Below are 20,283 nucleotides of genomic sequence, written 5' to 3' on the forward strand. Positions count from 1 at the left end.
ATGAAGGAGGCCAAGAGGCGCTGGCATGACGTGAAAATCTAAACCAGGCACAAAGCCGCTGTCAACAGGAAGGCAGCAACGGCGACAGAAGTTGGGAGTCCTGCGCCACAGGAGGAGCTGAAGGAAACTGAGGCCACAGTCAACAGTGGGGAGACGGTGCAAGGAGTCGGGAGTGTGGACACATCTCGAGAGGACCTGACACAACATCAACAGGGTGAGTAAAGACCAGGGACTGGGGGGACGGGGGAGATGGGCACAATGGCACACATGCACAAATAAGCAGAGCACACTGCACACCCCCAATGACCCTGAATCATGTCCCTCATCCCCGTGGCACACTGCAGCACACACACATAGCAATAACAGCATGACGACAATGTGTTACAATGTGCAACCCCGACACTGCAGAACAGAGGACACAACTGGCTCCGCACACACGCAGAAACAGGCCCACTACATCTGACAGAAATGGAAACGTACGCGTAAAACCTCACACCCGTCATGTAGTCCAAACGTACACTGTCCCGCATCTAAATCCTGCACCTCCAAAACAGTCATTGTGTACATTGTCATACAGTCTGTATGTAAACAAGAAAAATGTGCCAACACACATGTCAACACAATGTCAAAATGCATCTCCCCCTCCAAATTGCAGAGGGACACACAAAACCTTCAGCAGAGCACAGAAGACCACACATCAGTGATGCCGGAGAGGACCACCACACCTTTGACACCGATGCCCTACAACAGCCAATGGACATCCCACACAACCCACCACCAGAACCAGGGCAGCCAAGCTACTTCGAGGAGAACCCAGCCCCTGCAACAGACCACACAGCATGAAGCACCCGCAAGCACGGCAGGCTCACAACACTTCACCGACCCACACATGGCCCCCAATGCCAGGTGTCAGAACACCAAAAGGAGGTGGCCCAACAGGTGCGGGTGTGTTCCGAACCCAGGGAAGGCGAACTAGATCACATACGTGGGTGTCTATTACCCTTCAGGGATCACCTACACCCCACAAAGGAGACCCACTCTGCCATAGAGACACATGCAGATGCACATTCCCAATACAGAACCATGCCCAGGGGCACGCACGTATCAGTCACACACCCATGTTGGCTCTGAGTAAGACGGCACAGTCCACTGCCCTTACAAATTGTGTGGGTAACGACAAAGCTACATGTCCAAGCTCTTACCCGCTGCCTGCGGTGACATGTCTGCATCCGCTGTACACAGCACAATGTAATGTCCTAGGGCCCAGGGCCCTCGTGCATACAACAAGGCGACTGGGACACACGCAGATATCATGTTGAACTGGCTATGAGCACGTGCGCCCGGCCTCTTTATTGGCAGGGCCACATGTACAGTGACGCCTGTGTTGGATGTGTGTGGGGTGAGTATAAGCCAGCCCACACGTGTGCTTGGTGCTGGCACCAACTTGAACAGTGGACACCAGTGCAATGAAAACAGAAAACACCTGCCTAATAGAGTCAACTGCTGAGCAAAATGGAGGGAGCCGGAACAAGTACAGAGGTCACCCAACATACAAACAAAAGTGTCCGTGAGTTGCAGTGCACTGCGGTTGGGTCCCCAGAGCTGAGCGTGCTCATGTGAAGAAAATTTCTAGGAGTGTGTCCCTTTTGGACATTCCTGATGCAGCTGTAGTGGGGGGTGTCACACCTGCATCATCTCCCTCATCGCCGTCCCAGGTCTCCCACACTGCCTGAGGTGACATTGCTGCGTGAGCTCTGCACAGCACATAACCAAAACAGTAATGGACGATGATTCATGGTGCACAGAGCTAGTGGCACCTGGAGTGCTGAGCAGGGGATCAGGCAGAAGACGGCATCCACGACAGATGCGGGCAACACCGTCAGTCTGCCAGTATGACCGTTTCTACACTGGCAGTTGGCGGTTGGAGTTGGTCCTCGCGGTGGTGGCGTGTGCCTCCTGGGGTGATGCGATGTTCGGGCCGGTCAGTACTTGATTTGATGTGTGAGCCCTGGTGGGCCGCATTTGAGGCTGGAGGCAGCGGGCAGCGCAGGGCCACAGACACATGGTGTTGATGTCCCCAAGGCCATCGCCTCAGAGGCCATCCAACTTCTCAGAAGAAGGGGTCCCAGACCTGACCAGCTTAGAGTTAGTGGCCCAGGATGCACTGCAGCCGGCATAGGCACCCTGCCACGGGACGGTGACTTGCGGTGCAGTCAAATGGGCCATGTGAGCTGAGCGGGTCCTCATCAATGTCCGAGGTGTATGTGGTGGAGGGTTGCGGGGGACAGTGTAAGGTGTCCTCCAGGGCATGATGCAGAGGGTGGAAGTGGTCTGGAAGCAGCAAATGGAGGAGTGGAATGCCACGCCATCGTTTTATCCACAAAGGCAGTATCACAGACATGATGTCGACGACAACCCCAAGTCCATGGACTCAGTCGCCACCTAAGTTCAACCAGAAAGTGTCCATGGGTCTTGGGGAACAGACTTAGTGGCACTGGGGCTGAAAGGGGATGCAGTCTGCGTTGAGGCCTGTACAATGACATCAAGTCAGCCATAAATAAATTAAGACTGAATTTGAATAGTGTGACCTACTCGACCGCGGTGGAGGCCTGAGGCAGCGGTCAACGCGGGCCATACGCGGTTCAGCGAGCTCCTCCTGGAACTCTAACACACAATGTTGACATGACATTTGGTGGTGACTTGTGGTTGACGGAGGCAAAAGCACCAGAGCAGAGTGGGTGTTCAGTCAGCGACAATGACGTGTCTTGCCTGGTACGGACTGGATTGGATTGGCGTGAGGCCTGCTGGACCGCAGTTTAGGCTGACGACTTAGTCATCAAGGGCCCACAGACACGTGTGTTTGGGATGCCAGGCACATACTTGGGGTCACCACATCAAAGGGAGTACAGTGATGTAAACTCTGCATAACTGTACGTACTCGGCCAATGTATGATCAAGACTCAGTCCCAATTGTGTGACCTACTCGCCCGCAGCATAGGCCGGAGGGAGCGGTCAGCAAGGGCCCACAGCCACGTGTCATTGTCTTGCGATGCACAGAGTTAGTGACGCCAGGGCAGTTGTTGGTAGTGTTCGATCACCTACGTGACGATGATCCTTTTACCCTTCGGACTGAAACTCGTCATCCTCTTACACCTCTACTTGCGTGCAATGATATGTACTCTGCCATTGACAAATCAAGACTCAGTCCCACATGTGCGAGCGACTCGAAGGCAGCATGGCCCGAGGGCAGTAGTCCGTGCGGGCCCGCGGACACCTGTGGATGGAATGCTATGCACAGACTCGGTGTCACCACATCGAAGGGAGTATAGTGAGTTAAATCTGCCATACTTGATGCTCTTGGCCATAGTGTAATCAAGACCCAGTTCCAAATGTGTGACCTCCGCTGTGCATGCAGGTGGAGTACGTCAACGAGAAGGGAGTGCAGTGGGCCGTGATGGTCTGAGGAGGCTGCCAGGTTCGCGGCACTCTGGCTTGGAGCTTGCACCGGCATGTGGTGGGCCCTCATTGACACACGCCAGTGTCGGCAGGTGTGCATTGAGGCCTGGGTGCACCTGGCCTAGCAGGACTGGTATGGGGCCCTACAGCCCGCGCTGCAGCAGGCTCACAGGAATGCAGGCAACAACGCTCACGGCGACGGCCTCGTGGCAGGGTGAGGGTCGCCACCCTGGCAGAGTCGTTGGGCATTCCGGAAGAGAACCACGCCCAGAGCTATGTGCTTTTTATTCACACCCCTACGCAGGTCTGGCGTATGCCGGGCCGGCCCCCTCTGCTCACGCTTACAGGGAGGAACTTAACAAGCTACATTTCTGGGATCTTCCCCAATGGCTGGGGTGATATGGTTGCGTCCACTGTTCACTGCACTCCATACAGCAAAACACACAAGATGATGGACGGAATGTTACACATTGGCAAAACATTCACCCCCAGTCACAGATCTGGGTTTAATCCATCGTTATTTTGCTCACCACGCCACCCCAGTTCAGACATGGCCATATGCAAATCAGTCTTGACCCTGTGTCTCATGGGAACAGTCCAGCCCGAACTGCCAAGCCATGGCTTCCCTGGACCGGAATCAAGCATCCTAGGACCGGTTTCGGGGTTTCACCCCTCTTCAGCCAGGATAGCTTGACTCTAGTGGCGTAGTGAGCACAGGACCCACCTCTGGGCATACCCTTCCTACATAGGGGAACAGCAAAACACACAAGATGATGGACGGAATGTTGCACATTGGCAAAACATTCACCCCCAGTCAGAGATCTGGGTTTAATCCATCGTTATTTTGCTCACCGCGCCACCCCAGTTCAGACATGGCCCTATGCAAATCAGTCTTGACCCTGTGCCTCATGGGAACAGTCCAGCCCGAACTGCCAAGCAATGTCTTCCGTGGACCGGAATCAAGCATCCTAGGACCGGTTTTGGGGTTTCATCCCTCTTCCGCCAGGATAGCTTGACTCCAGTGGCGTAGTGAGCACGGGACCCACGTCTGGGCATACCCTTCCCACATAGGGCGAACAGCAAAACACACAAGATGATGGATGGAATCTTGCACATTGCAAAAACATTCACCCTCAGTCACAGATCTGGGTTTAATCCATCATTATTTTGCTCACCACGCCACCCCAGTTCAGACATGGCCATACTTGGGTCCCGTGCTCACTACGCCACTGGAGTCAAGCTATCCTGGCTGAAGAGGGGTGAAACCCCGAAACCGGTCCTAGGATGCTTGATTCTGGTCCAGGGAAGACATGGCTTGGCAGTTCAGGCTGGGCTGTTCCCATGAGGCACAGGGTCAAGACTGATTTGTCTGAACTGGTGTGGCGTAGTGAGCAAAATAACGATGGGTTAAACCCAGATCTGTGACGGGAGGTGAATGTTTTGCCAATGTGCAACATTCCGTCCATCATCTTGTGTGTTTCACTGCACTCCATACACCAGCGGTGTATGTCCACATGGATATGCGTGTTGTCTGCATACTGCAGTCTGGCCATCGCTTCGACGCCACACTTGGCATTGTGTACATTGTCATTCATCGGTCAGTTGCCTACTTTGCACATGCCAGGTCCCCACCTCTTCCCACATTCTGCTATTGTGTGGCTGCGGTGCCATGCAGTTGATGGCTTATGTGCATGGCTGGCCCAGGTTGCCAGAGTGAGTTGTGCTGTCGTGTCTGGTGGGTGGGCATGTTGTTTGGCATGTTGTATGTGAGTTTGAGACCTGTGCATTCCCAGTGTTGTGAGTTGCATGGTTGTGGAGTTAAGGTCTGTGGTGTGTTCATTTGGTACTTGCCAACGAGCAGTACATTTCCGTAGGTGCCAGCCAGGAAGCGCCGGGTGATGATGGGCTGTCGGAAGATGTAGGACTCATGCACTCGGAATGGGTGGTTGGCGTCGAAGTTGGTGGAGATTCCCAGGTGGTCCACTATTGCCTGCACAGTGATGGTATGCGTGTGCTTTGGGTTGCGGATATTGTGTGCAGTGTCACCAGGGGGCACAAGTAGGACATGTGTGCATTCAATTGCACCCTGACACTTGAGGGAATCCAGCTATGGCTTTGACACCTTGCTTGGTCTACAGCTGTTCCTGTGCAGTGTGGAGGAAGGATGATGGCATCCAAGACAGTTGGGGGGGCTTGGATGTGGCTGGCTGTGAGACTCCTCGGACTCTGGCCATTGTTGGTTTGCAGGTCCAAGTGGCCAACAGGTGCAGCACAGCCAGCAGCTTTGTCTGCGGAGGGATGTTGGTTGTCTGCTGTGTTGGTACAGTCGGCCTAAGGGCAATGGTGGTCAGGATGCGTAGGATGGTTGTCCTTTTGAGCTTGTGGTAGCAATGACTTTCCCAGGTGTCTGTGAGGTTGGTGCATTTTCAGCAGGTCGTTGTCTTTGTCTGCGCCGCCTCAGTGTTGGTCCGGGTGGGGTCGGGGTGTCCTGGGGGTGGTGGCGGTGGGTGTTGTTGCCCTATTGGGGCTCCGGGCTGTATGTTCAGTTGCCCGGGTGCATCTGTTGTTCTTCATGTTTGGCTCTGGGCTGTGCTCCCTTGTCTGTTGCCGGTTGTTGGCCGACTTTGCACCAGGTCAGAGCAGGTGTTAATTTCCTGCTGCTAACGCGCCTTATCGCATGTTTTGTGATCTTATCGCCGATGTGGCTGGTCGTTCAGATTGTAGTGGAGTGGTGTTGTCTCTGCATTTTGCACGGGAACACCTACTCTGCATCTCATTAGCGATAGTTGCCGGGGTCCTCTGTGGCGATGTTTTTTGCGGCTGCTATCGCGGGTAAACTGGTGCTATGGGCTGTTAGCACCAGCTTGTGAATGGGGTGATACATTTATCGTAAATTTGGCTGCGCTAAAGTGCCGTTAACTCTGCGATAGCTCCTTGAGGATATGGCCCAAAATGTAGCTATACATTGGCAATTTTCTTGGTTCCCTCCAGGGGAATCTAGAAACCCTGGGAATCCGAAGGATGTTGAAAAAAAGGATGCATATTTGGCGTGGATACCTTCGGTGGAAAAAAGTTATGAAGGTTTAAAAGCAAGCTACCCCTAATTTCTAAAAAAGGGCTTAGTACCAGGGAGGAAAGCCCTAGCAGTGAGGTGGTTAATGTAAGGTTTTTCTCTACATTTCTTCTCTGAAATAAATTGGAATGAAATGACTTGAAAATGGCTGGGCTCTATTTGTGAATCCAGACCACAATTTGGATTTGTAGTGTGCAAGTGCCACCAAGGTTTAACTTACTTTTTCTTTGACAGAAACCAAAACAAGTTGACAAATTTATGCTATTCCAAGACATTTTGCGAAACATATACCTGGTTTCCAAATTCAGAACCCAAAACAGAGAAGGGGTGGAGGCATCCTAGGGTTCAGCTACAGAATGTGAATTACTCAGGATCTCACAGGTGCAGTGCAAGGTCTAGGGCCACAAATTGACCAGTAAAACATGAAACCTTCCACATAGTCTTCTAGGGGGCTTAATGAACCATCTTCAACCATGGCAACACAATTCTTACCTGTGGCAGTGCCTGCACCACAGTGTCCAAAAGGGCTCTCATTCCTGTCGCCATCTTTAAGAGCTTCAGCACTGAGGGAAGAATAAAGAAAAGTGTTACATATTATGAGAGTCTGCAAGTGCTGTTAATGTTGACATCTGCGGGGGTCATTGGTACGTGCAGTGAGCTGTGGTCTAGAGCAACTATAGAGGACTGGCTGTTGGAGTTGGTGGGGTTCAGAGAGATGTCAACAGCCACTGGAGGGAGGGAGATGACAAAGTGTGTGCAGCAATGCCTCCCAGTGTCCAGTCAGAAAATGGCATTAGCCATGATACCAAATGGGACAGACACCAGTGCTGCAGTATCACCCAGTGGAAATGTATGGTGGGGAATATGGCTGAGTTTCTAGAGGGTAGACACACCTACACACAAGGGTGCAGTATTGACACTCAGCAGCGAGTAAGAGTATGGCATTGGCTGACACCTGGGAAAGACAAAATTATAGCATTGCTAAGCTGCAGGAAAAAAACTTAGAGCCTGCCTTTTGACAAGGAATCTTGGTGGCACCCGACTCTGCATATAAAGACATGAAGGGAAAGAAGTAGCCAAACAAAACAAAACCACTTGTCAAAAAGCGTCAGGGTCTTTGTGATCACTACACCCATGCAAAGGGCCAAAGAATAACATGAAATAGAACTTGGAAAAAGATATAGTGGCAAAAAGAATATCTCTATGCATGTTGGCCCCCTTGATGCACAGTGCGGCACCCTCACCTCTTGCGATCCTTAGCACACGCATGATACGGATGATAGTGGGGTTGATTGGTAGGGCAGCACTGATCTCAATCTCCTCCAGCGTGATGCCCATGACAGAGAGGAGCACGATGGCTAGGTCCAGCTGGTTCCACCTGCAGGGTGAGAAAAGGTGAGGATACCCATGATCCCTGACAGTTGAGAGAGCATAATGGAGGGAGCGAGAAGGAAGAACGTATACACTAAAGGAGTCAAGGAGAGACAGGATCTAGAACTGGTCACTGCTTTAATTGTAAAGAGAAGGACACCAGAAGTGAGTTGAAAATTGCAAGAAATAGTAGGTGATATGTATATGTGGCTTGAGCTGAGGGAATGTAGGTATATAGTTGGCAACATTAAATTAGCTTTCCATGTCCTCATCATGGTTTGGTCCTTCTAGTTAAAGTAAGAGAATTTATTAAAAACCCTGAAAATATATCTACGCATGGGCAGGATCTTTGAATCCTATTCAACAGAAATAAATCTCACCTGCAATAAAGAAGGAATGCCTATGTATACGAAGCATTATCTGTTTCTCTTCTAAGAAAATGACAACGAAATGTCAAAATAATATACACGAAGCGGCTTCAACATTATTCATTTTCTAATTTTTAAATGAGAAACAAATGAAAGAAAACTGTTCCCAGAGGCATAAAATCAAATTTACAGTAAAACTGCACTTTGGCATTAAGGCATCCACGAGCACCACAATCCCAGCATGCAAAATAGTGACAGTTGCTCCCACAATTATGTTTTTTAATTCAGAGGTAAAACATCTCAGAACACTGGCCCCTGCTTTTCTCCGCTTTATTTCCATTTTTCGGAATTATTATTTTCAGCATTTTTGTTTCATCATTTTGGGCCCCATCTACAAGAAAATGACCCAGCGCGGCGCCAAAGCCATTTAGCTGCGCCGTGCTGAGTCATTTTCAAAGTACAGCCATGCATCGTACTAACAACAATACAACGCATCCCTGCGCTTTCCACTGCGCTGGTGCACAACTGGCTGCCATGTGCCAGTACAGGCATGCTTGCGTAATTTTGCGAGGATGCCTGTGCTGCGGGGATGATTGTTTTTGTACAGGGAGGGACACCTTCCAGCACAAAAACAATAATGAATGGCATTTTTCTCTTTCTATGCGTGCTGCAGATTGCAGCGCACATAGAAAGAGGAAAAACAAGGATTCGTTGTGCCATTCCTACGCCTCCCCTGGGGAGGAGTAGGATTTTGAAACATTCTCAGTTTTACAAAATGGTGCAAGTCTGGTAAAACATCAAGTTCCGAGGATGTTGCGTGATAACACCCACAGCAACACTCATGGAATGCCCCTTTCACGCAGAATAATGCGTGAAAGTGGCACATATTTACAAGCCCATGAAAAGTCACGCCGGGTGACTTTACATGGCCTTTTAAATAAGAGCAAGCCCATTGCGCAGCCGGTGAGTCAAAAAAGGTGACACACTGGCGGTGCAATGGGCTTGTAAATAAGCCCCTTTGTCTTCTTTATCGAGGCATTTTTTCAGGAGGTACGATCCCCATTCTTTTTTCCAATTTTATTTGGACATTTTCAGTAAAAAGATCAGCACAAAATTGAGCACAGTTAAAAAAAATTACCAAGGCATCACACACCTGAACACTTTAAAACCATTCTTCCACCATGACCCGCCACCCCCACCCCAGGTCGAATTTCAGCATTGTTGAGTGGCTGTGCCATGGCGCTCTGTTTCCGCAAACAACAGTAGTGACTGGGGCACCACAAATATTACCTTTGTATTCATTCCATAACCCCAAATTTTGATCCATTTTCGAGGGCAGCCCCAGCCCTCATAGATAACACTTTAAGCCAGAATGCACCAGTCCTTGATGTGTTTCCAACCTTCTAACTGTTCCACTACCCACATCCTGGTAATGTTCCTTAATGTTCCTTTTTGATATGGCCAACACCCCTATTAACATATACGATCCATATGGTGCCGGTCTGTTTCCTCCCAAATGTTCAAGAGACACCTTTTCGATGTCGGGGTGAAGAAGGATCTACTTACTTCATTCAGAGTCTATTACCGCCAACTAAAACCCCTATATGTTTGGACTTTGCCAAATTGTGAGGTTAAAGGTACCCATTTGGCCACAACCCCGTCTGCAATTGACACTTGTTGTCCTACCCATCTTGTACAACATAGTGGGGGGATACTACAAGCGGCGCAGGATTTTTAATTGTACTAGGCGTAAACCTGAACGTATGGCCTCTTCTCTAGGGGAGTTGATTGCCTCCACCCAGTCCTCCTCCTCAAGACCCCCCAGATTGTGTGCGCAGTGCTCACGCAGTTGTGCCAGGAACTCAGGGGTGTTCTGGATTATTTTCTTATATGTCAGTGGCATGGCCTTGTGTTGCATATATATTCATCAAGGAGCCTGTCTTCTAGTGGTGAGGACTCTGGTGGTACCATGCCCCTCGGCAGCACCACCCTCAGTGCATGTTCGACCTGCAGGTAGAGATATGTCTCACTAGTTGCTAATTGGTAGTCTTGCTGCAAGTCTGGAAAGGGAACAACGTTGCCTTGTTGGCATAAGTCCCCCACCCTGGAGATACCAATTAGGTCCTACTTATCAAAGCCCAGGAGGCGACCCAGTGTTCCCAACGCAGCTGTGTACCAGAGGGATGAGCTCTGTGGTATTTTCCTCCTCCAGCCAAGGGTGCGATTGGCTGTGTGCCAGATATCCCCCACTACTGCTGACGGTACTTAAATTTTAAACACCTGGGAGGTCCGTAGAGTGCCCTTAGATGATCCCCAAGTTAAAACAGTAGCCTGTCCATTTGGTAGGCCGGCTCGTTGGGGGCCCCAAAGACCCAGCCATTGATAGTGGACAGCTGTTCCGCCCAGTAGTACTTTTGGATGAAGGTCTCCATTCTTTGTTTGTTTAGGTTATGGCCAATCGATGAATACCGGGAAGAGGGCTGTGAAAGCGTTTGTCTATACTATCAGTGATTCGGGGCTCATATCCCTTCAGCAGGTCTTAATATTTCTTTCAGAGCATTCTTAATTTTTTTTTAAAAAAAGATTGTGTTGTTTGAGCAAATGTGTTATTTTCTACATCAGTAAAGTAAGATGTTATTTAGAAGAGCTTAGTTGATTACTTTCTTGAAATGTGGGGAGAATCCTTGTGCCTACTAATTGTTCTTTAGATCAACATAACAGAAAGGAAAACCTGCATCAACAACCCCATATGTTATTACCCCATTCCAGGAACAGATAGATTTTGAAGGTTTTTCTTCTGCTCTGTTTTCCATAGCTGTACTTTAGACGAGTGCTCTGTTTTTAGTACAATATGCTTCGAGGTTTGCCTTTGAGTAACTGGATATGTTGTAGATCATGTGTCTGTGGAACAAGATAATGACTCAATTTCCAAATCCTATGCTGGATAGAGTTTCCTCTCTTTTCAGATTTTGAGTCATAGATCTTCCTCAAACCGTTTAATGGCTTTACAAGAGCTGACAAAAACGATGTTTCTCTTTCCTCAGCTTACACAGTAAAATAAAATCGATTTGCACAGATTACTTTCAATGTTTTCATACAAATCCAAGACCTCATCTCACAGGTTATTTTGTTTTTCTCCCTTCAATCAATCAATCAATCAATCAACAGTAGATTTGTAGAGCGCATCTTGTTACCCGTTAGGGTATTCAGGCACTTCCTCAATTTTATCATGAAAGAAGGAGGTTTATCCTTCTCCCCAATTGTTTTTTTTAATGTGTCCACAGTGCAGCCTTCTCTGGTTAATTCTAGGGTTGCTTTTTCTATAGCCACTTAAGTACCTCTAAATCAAACTTCTGTAACATCGTTTCTAGCTAAATGCAGTTATCTGACATATAAAGGAATTTTTACAAATTTCAGTTGCTTTAAGAAAAGCAAAGGCCAATTTTTAAAATGAACTAACTTTTCAATCTATTTTGTAAGATCATTTGCCAAAACCTGTAGGGCTTCCCTATGGTTTAAGGAAAGTGTCAGGTATCTATTTTTTAGAAGTAATCTATCAAGTTTAAATTTTACTGGGGGGTTTCAGCCTCCGCTTCTTTCCTGGACAAATGTTTTAGGCCAATTTTTTTTTAAATTTTTTTTGTGACATATGTTTATAATGACATACAGGGTTCTCATTCTGTCATTGATGCACACCAGTGGTTCTTCTAATAAAAAGAGCTTCTGCTGTATATTAATATGGATTATTTTCACAACATTCTTCATACAGGCATAGTAGTTGACAAATCTTTTTTCTGTTTAATTTTCCATGTATTCGTCAAAGATGGGAAGATCAATGGATACATAAAAAATATCTTGCTTGTTAAATTTAAAATATCAAGTCTCCTGGATCATGTTAGGAGAATGTTTCTAACTGGTAAGACCTGTTGAAGCTTAGAATGTTTTAGTTCATATGAAAGTACAACTATTTTGACTTTTTCTTCCTGGTTAAGATGAGATAAGTAGAAGAGATTTTGTCTCTGGAAATGTAGGTTGTGGTCCATTATCATGCAATCGCTCTACCACCCAACTTTGTTGCTCTTGAGCACCAACTAGGAGTGACAAAACTTGCTTTTCTATTCTAATGTTTGTAAATATTATGGAAAATATCTGGACAGAAAAGACAATGTTACTTGCTTGTAACTCATAAGCAACATATCCTCCTTCATGTCAGAATGGGCCACGGGTTTGGGAAGCATGTATTCTTTTCCCACCAGGTCAAAAAACTAAAGGTGAGGTACCAGTTGTCACTGTACTTCATGCTGGGATTGTGGTCAATTTTGGCTACCATAAAGCAACAGTGTAGATTCTTCTCTTTTCTAACTGAATGCCTACAGAAACAGATTTTGCTCTTCGTTAAATAATACAAAAGGAACTGCTTGAAACAGCCAGGCAGCTTCATGTATTTTGATTTTGATATTTCTGTGTCATTTTATTTTAAAAAAACTGTTGCCTATAGAGAGGCATTGCATGAGCTATTTATATCTCCTAGTTGCAGTGTTGTTCCATGACCCCAGATGTGCACAAACATATTATAATGTCTATGAATATAATGCAGATGCCCTTGACATGGAACTGGTGTAACAGGGAAGTAACTTTTTCTCCAGAACTGAACTGGATTCAATCTTTTCACTCAGGTTATGTAAAGCTTTAGTTGTGGGATTGGAGAATAAGTTAAAGATAAGAAGGATATTGATTAGATATTGAGTTGAAAAGCATTACAGAGTCATACTGATACTCAAGATAGACTGTTAAAGCCAAGGGAGGGTTGTATCCACCTTCACATCCTACTCTATAAATGCTCTATAGTCAGTTGCGTTGAAGTAAGCTTAACTTTCCAAAACCCTTAATAATACCCACCTGTCTTTGAAGTAACGCCGGAGGCCAAAGGCCACCAGTTTCAGTACTGCCTCCAGCACGAAGACCGCAGTAAACATGTAGTTGCAGTACTTGAGGGCTGTCTCCAACGACTGTAAAGAGGATGAAAAGAGGGTGGTGGGTGGGGAAGAAAGATACATATCGACAGGTAAAAAGGAAGTGAAATCCATAAAGTAGTTTGCATGCTAAAGTCTGGTGTACATAGGTCTATAAAATGTCAACATTTCCATGTCTAGTAACTGTCTTGATGCTATTTTTCCTGCGTACCATACCTTTGTGCCTCTGAGAGGAAATCACTCACAAACTTTGATATTAAACATACATGTTACATACTTGCTTCAAGTGGCTGCGTACTGGCGATTTAAAAGGAGATGTTACTATTAGTTTAGTCAGTAGTTCTACTTCATTTGAACATAGAAGAATGAGTAGTCAAACTGTGATTCCAACGCCAACAGATTGTGCATAGATCTCTGTAGCAAGGCTTAGAACTATCTTGCCCAGTCACACTTATTTAGCTACAGTTCTCCTTTCATATAATCTGAGTTCAGGAAACATACATTGTTAGGTCTTAAATTCATGAATGCTAGCCTGTTATGCATAATAAATAGTGAATAAATAAATAGATATAAGCAGGTTGATGAGTGAAAGAAACGGAAAAATAAATTATAAGTCTAGAGAGCGTAGGAAGAACACAGAAAGATGTGAGATGTATGTAAGAAAAAGAGGGTGAGAGATTAAAAATAAGGTAGAAGCAAATAGAAAGTGAATATTATAAACAGAAACAGTACTAAGAAAAGTGAGAGAAAACGAAATAACAGCAAGAAAAGAATGATGTGGGTAAGGTATTGAGAAAATATGATGCATACACTATAGCAATAGAGATGGAGGAAAGGAGGTAAGGCAGGAATAAAGAAGAGAGGCTACCACTGAGACAGGTAGAGGTAGGCGAACTTGGCACAGAAAAGAAGAGACAATTGAGTAACAGTGATATTCTAATTCACAAGACACAGACGGGAAGCAAATGGGATGAAAAAGACGTAACAGATGAAATATAAAGATTTGGGGAGACAACTAAAAATGTAGGCAGGTGTAACAGTAGAGTGTGGAAGAAAACTGCAAATGGGGATAAATTAAGTGGAGAAGCTGGCAGAAACAAAGAATGACTTAAAATGCAAGGCTAGATCAGGTAAAAGGAGCACACAGATGCAGTATCTATAGAGAAAGTGCACCCACAAGAGCACATAATTAAATATATAACTATACGAAAGTTAATACAGGTATGTCCAAGTTAGGTCGAGTAAAGGCAGTCCATGCCACATTTTCATGATAACCACCAATTAAAGAAGAAACTGGAAAAGGCATAATCGTTAAAAGATAACATGATAAAGTGAAAGATAACATGAGAAAGTGAAAGTGACATAATGAATAAAAAGAACAAGTATATACAAAAGGGATGCAGGGTGATGCATCTAGGAGACCATTCTGGAATTCTTTTGAGAAAGAGAAGGCAAAACAACATAATATATCATGCAAGGTGGAAAGAGTTAAGTGAAAATAGGAGTATAAAATGTGAAAATAAACATTGAAAATAAGGGCACAGCAGACGAAGGTAACAGATAATGTAAGAAAGATAGTGTGACACAAGAAACAATGAAAGAGCATAAGTCACATGTATTAGAGAAATTAAAAAACAATATTAGAATGTATGTAGTGAAGAAAATAACATACATATATAACAACATGAAAGGAGAAAAGCATAGAAGGAAAATAACAGCATGAAGCAATACCTAAAAGTTAATAGAAGACACAATAAACATGATAAAAGACAAATAAAGTTTATGGACTGTCTGAAAAATGTAAGGCGGTAAATGAGTATTCAACAAGGATGTATTGATGATGGAGAAAGGCAATAAGTGATGTGATAAACCACTACGCAATTTGTGAAGGAAAGATGGTGAAATATGATACATGATAAGAAGGGCCAGGGAAAGGAAAACATTCACAGATGATAAGAAAACACAAATGAGAGGAACAACATAGCACAGTCTGAAGGAAGAAGGGCTGATAGTGGAAATAATATTTGGCAATGTGTCTGATTTTGTGTCCTGGAAAAGTCACTAAATGCGTGTTAATTGGACTATTATGCATTAATTTTATTCTTATTATTTAATAAATACAGCATTCTCACATTATTGAAATACGTTAATACAGCAATTAGCACAGAAATACCATGCAGGTTTACACCATCCCACATAACTTTAGAAAACTGGTGCAATGCGACTACCACTAGTTATTCTACATTTATGTGTGAAAAATGCTAGATCAGAGTAGTATTGTACTTCCTGGCTGTAGTAACATTATTAATACATTGCATGTATTGCTCCTGAGTTTGCACAAACCCCTAAATGAGACCAATGTCTAAAAAGGTAGAAAAAGGACGGAAAATAGCGAAAAAAGTAAGATATTATACATGAAATAAAAAAGGGCTGACAAAAAGAGCATGGCAAATGTAAGACATTGTTGACTGCATGAACATAAAAAAGTGTTCGCATGAAGGGAAAAAATCACAAAGCAGACCATTAAAGATACATTTATAAAGCAAATACAAGTTATTTAAATATAAAGGACAGACTAATGGCATCCAGTATGGAAGGAGAAAAATATGGGGGATGAAGAATATGCATTGATATGAAGTTGAGAAATGTCTCAAAGCAAATCAAGCATACATGGAGGAAGAGAATTTCGCTTAAGAATCATAATAGACAACTTCATGGAACTAAAAGATATAAGAAAGTGAAGGACATGCTAATGAAAAGTACTTAGGAAATTAAATATAAAATAATGATAAAGAAAATCAATAGACAACTCTATACAAATAACAACATATGAGAATGTAAAGAAAATACTAATGAAATACACTATAAAAGAGAAAAGGGTGAAGGATTGTGAACATTTACAAATAGTATGACATGATGAAAAGACAAAAGGGAAACACATTGTAGGATAAGAAATGGAATAAACATAAATAATCTCAATACCTACATTTAAAAACCCCATAGAATTTATGACAAAGTGGAAGATAGGCCGATGACCTACAGTATATAAAAATAAGGTACACAAGGTGAATAACATTCTTAGATTATATGACAAAATGAAAAGGACAAAGGCAATGACATATACAAACCTGAAGGGAAAGAAAAAGAAAATTAACTGAATAATGAGGAACAAAGATAAAGGGCAAAAGACAGAATAATATCAAAGATAAAAACTGAAAGGGTAATTGAAAGGTATAAAATGCCATCATTCGTCCTTGTGTAGAAATGTTTGCTGCAGCCAAATTGCACACAAAAATAAACACAGTAACGTCAGTTAAGCCTGCATTGGCACACTATTACTGCTGTGCGCCTTGAAGAATATCAGGATTAGTCATAATGCTCTGCAGTGTGGGCACAAGCTCATTTAACACAGAATCTAACTCACATTATCTACGGTACACTGTCTGCCAAAGAATTGTCTTCTTTCACTCCTCTGGTATTTTTTGTTTCTAGTGATGCATTGAATAGTAGGTGAATGTACGAAGTGGGCAAATTGAAAACGACAAAACAGAATGTTCATTGAGGGCAGCCAATATTTACTTTGTTTTTACATTTACATTTTGGCATCTGATCTGCATTTTATTTTTTAAACATGTGATGGTTGGTGCATTTTTCAGTGTTTCATCTCTGCCCTAGACATATTTTTCATACTGAAGCTGAATTTTAGTTTTCAATTTTTTAACAGGTCAAGATGTACTGAATGACAAAGAAGTACATTCTGAGTGATTAAAGTAAATAAATAACCCCTAAAAACTATTTGTGACCTGATCTTTTTGCATTTCTCGCTCATTCACCAACAAGCCTTAAACCAACACAGCTCAAAATGGAAATTATGCCCTTACACCAACCCATACTACACCCCATCTCCAGCCTGCAGTGGCAGAGGGTAATATAAGGGAATTCTACCTCTAGACACAAGCCAGGACATCAGTTTCTGCTGAGGCCAGATTATAATTATAAAATGATTTTGGTGTAAGAGTACGAGTGACTTCCTAACAAAGAGGTAGCACTCAAAGTATACTTAAAGCATATTGAGAATGTCTGGGTGTTCTAAACCATCATACCACCTAATTTATTACTCCTGTTCTCTGCTGCAGTTTTCTCCTTTATGTAGAGTGATATGTATGCACACAGCTCAAGAAGAGCTACACCTGATGGAAATCAAAGAGAACTGCAAAGGATTCTGAAACAGAGTAAGCGCCTGATTACGAATTCAGCGGTCTTGGGTCCGCCGTCGCATCGGAAACCACACCACACAGTTGGCGGTCCACCCGCCATAGTACGATGTTGGTGGTTTGCCGAACGAAAGACTGCTGCACCACCGATGACAACGACAGCCATTCGCAGACCACCTCGGCGACGGTAGGGAAAAAGGCAGCTATCTGAAAGCAGTACAGAGAAGCTCACTGCTGTCCGAATCACATATTGGCTTTTCGACTAGCAGACCGTGGCGGGAAGACCGCCTGCTTTAGTCAGTGGAATCGAAGTATTTGGGGTGCATAGTCACTCATTTCCTTTTCTTACCTTCAGTCTCCCACGGGGATCCCTTATTCCAGGCCCCTCCTTCACAGCAGCATCTTGACCCCGAACAAAATTACACTGTTGGCGCAAAATCCCGGTAAGTCCATTTTGTACTATTTACTCATTGACTAGACATGGGCATATATGGGCCAGACTCCAGCAATGGGAAAGTACTGGTAGTAGGTATTGTATTTTTCACATGTGTAATGCAGATACACACCTGCATTGACACATAAGAAAAAATATTCCCCGCCGACAGGAGCACCGCCGCTGGGCCAGCGGTGACGTCATAATACTGCGGCAGTAAACCCACCAAACTTGTAATTGGGCCCTAATTCTATTTATGACCCAGCTTTGGTTTAGTTCCGTTCTACAATAATTGTGAGTAGAATTCTACAGAGTGGTAGGTGCCCTTTATTGTGATTGGACTAAGCATGTTTTTAAGCCCTCCTTGCCCTCTAGAGAGATGAAGCGAATGACATTGATAGCACCAATATCCATTCTTCTGCATGTAGACAAGATTAGATGTATGTATGTATCAAATGTGATGAATAAGTACCTAACATTCAACATGGGCCTACATACATCCAAATTAGCATACCGAGTTCTGGTGATGGAGGATGTCATGGTTTGGCACCAACCACATGACAAACTTCAAAATTTGGAGTGTCTGCCACTGTGAATCTAATTTTTAAGAAGACAGAACAACCCTGGTAGCATTAAGAAGATTGGAGCAGAAAGAGTGTCAGCCATAAGATAATTGAGAAATGTTGAAATACAATAAGTTTTGATAAAACCTATAAAAGTCAAATTAATCTCAGGGTGGTTCTTAGTGAGATATATGTGGATGGATAATAATGATTCACCAAGAAAACCTGTAACAGAAACAGAATCTTCCTGCAAAAATGTAAAAGGGAATTTCAGAATATTCTAGTACACCAATAGGTAAACTGAATCTTTAAAACACAAAGGCCATCAAAAACTCTTTTGAAAACCAAAAAGAAAACACCTATCAATGGGAAATAATAAATACTTTTAAAAATGGAACGCAAATAGGATATGTTTTTTAACACTGAAAGACAAATCATTGAAAAAAAAACTGATGAAGATAGCATATTACTCAAAAATCAAAAGGCAAATATATTTTACAATTCATAAATAAAAAAAGTTGTTTATTGGAAGACTTAAAGAAAAATAAAACTGGTCAAATAATTTGATCCATAAGATTAGATATTTTAAAGAAATAATTTAAAAGTTGTAAACAAAGTAACCTGCTTTGGTAAACAGAAAGGGGGAAAAACTTTTAAACAACTAATATAATGAAAGAATTAGGTGGAACACTAAACCCAAACAGAAATATCTTTATAGAGCAGAAGTAAAACACTATTATTCAGAAATCTTGGAGAGGATAACGTTTTTAACAAAATAAAGGCGAAGCATATTCTTGAGCAATTTAAAAAAAAAATTATCAAAAAGATGTTTAAGAAAATGTGACTCCAAACAAAACAACTGTTTGAAACCAAAAGGAGAATACATGTCAGACAACTAATGGGAATAAAATATTATTTGGAAAACTGAAGAGGAACATGAGTATATTGACAAAGTAAAAAAACAATATTTTTCAAAGACTTAAAGAAATTCTTAAGAAAATTTAAATAGAAAGAATATCTCTAGAAATGTTTCAAGAAGAACTGAAGTAGTTCTAGCAAATGTGGATTAAAAAACATCAGACAAATAACGAGGGATACATTTTTTGGAACGTGATAGGGAAATTATTGGGCCAAATAAAATTGCCTTTAAAAATTGAATGAAAAACAGGACATGCTTTAAAAATCTTAAAGGGAAAGAAAACCCTGTGGAAAATATAACTTGAAATGACAAGTTGCTTAGGGTCTATTAACGACCAAGGATAATGGAAATTGTAAAAAGAAAACCAGAACATTGTTAAGATTATTTCCCCATAATTTCTCAGAACCAAATTGCAAAATCATGTTTTGTATTCATAGAGATGCTAGTCTCAATAATAAAGCTAATACAATTTCTCTTTCTGGATTGTTAAATTTGGGATGTTACTATGCAGATTAAAGCTAGCCCTGGCAAGTCTCCAACACGTTATTTAGGTTTCATAACAAATCTTGAAATTTGCTTTACAACTTTAACATGAAGTAAATGTTTATGTTTTGCTCCTTTTTTTAGTTCCCCAGCACAGAAGATCCTGTTATCTTGGAAGCAAGGCTTGCAGGTTAAGTAAGATTGCTTTCATCTCCATGTGGTTCATATGCATTATTTACTGAGGCACAGACCACGTCCCTTTAATTTGCAGGTCCTGGAAGACCATCCCAGCCCTCTAGAGAAGCATCTATGGTGATGATGAAGTTGGGTACTAATGACAGAAATGTGAGCCTTTTGAGAAATGAGATATCTGAAACAACCACGCTAATGTTTCCACCATCTTTGGGGTGATGTTTATCAAGTCTTCGAA

The 20,283-nt window shown here is 43.4% G+C and overlaps 1 protein-coding gene across 1 annotated transcript in view; it reads right to left on the bottom strand.

The window, feature by feature from the left end:
- CACNA1I (calcium voltage-gated channel subunit alpha1 I) overlaps window positions 1-20,283 on the bottom strand; it is a 580,458-nt gene that overhangs the window by 95,640 nt on the left and 464,535 nt on the right. Inside the window, exons 25-27 of the mRNA XM_085601256.1 lie at window positions 13,168-13,277; window positions 7,774-7,907; window positions 7,022-7,092 (exon numbers count right to left, since the gene is read on the bottom strand). Coding sequence (XP_085457382.1) covers window positions 7,022-7,092; window positions 7,774-7,907; window positions 13,168-13,277 — 315 coding nt within the window. The remainder of the gene's footprint in view (window positions 1-7,021; window positions 7,093-7,773; window positions 7,908-13,167; window positions 13,278-20,283) is intronic.

Source organism: Triturus cristatus, chromosome 4_2 (assembly GCF_964204655.1).
Source record: "Triturus cristatus chromosome 4_2, aTriCri1.1, whole genome shotgun sequence".
Taxonomy (NCBI): Eukaryota; Metazoa; Chordata; class Amphibia; order Caudata; family Salamandridae; genus Triturus; species Triturus cristatus.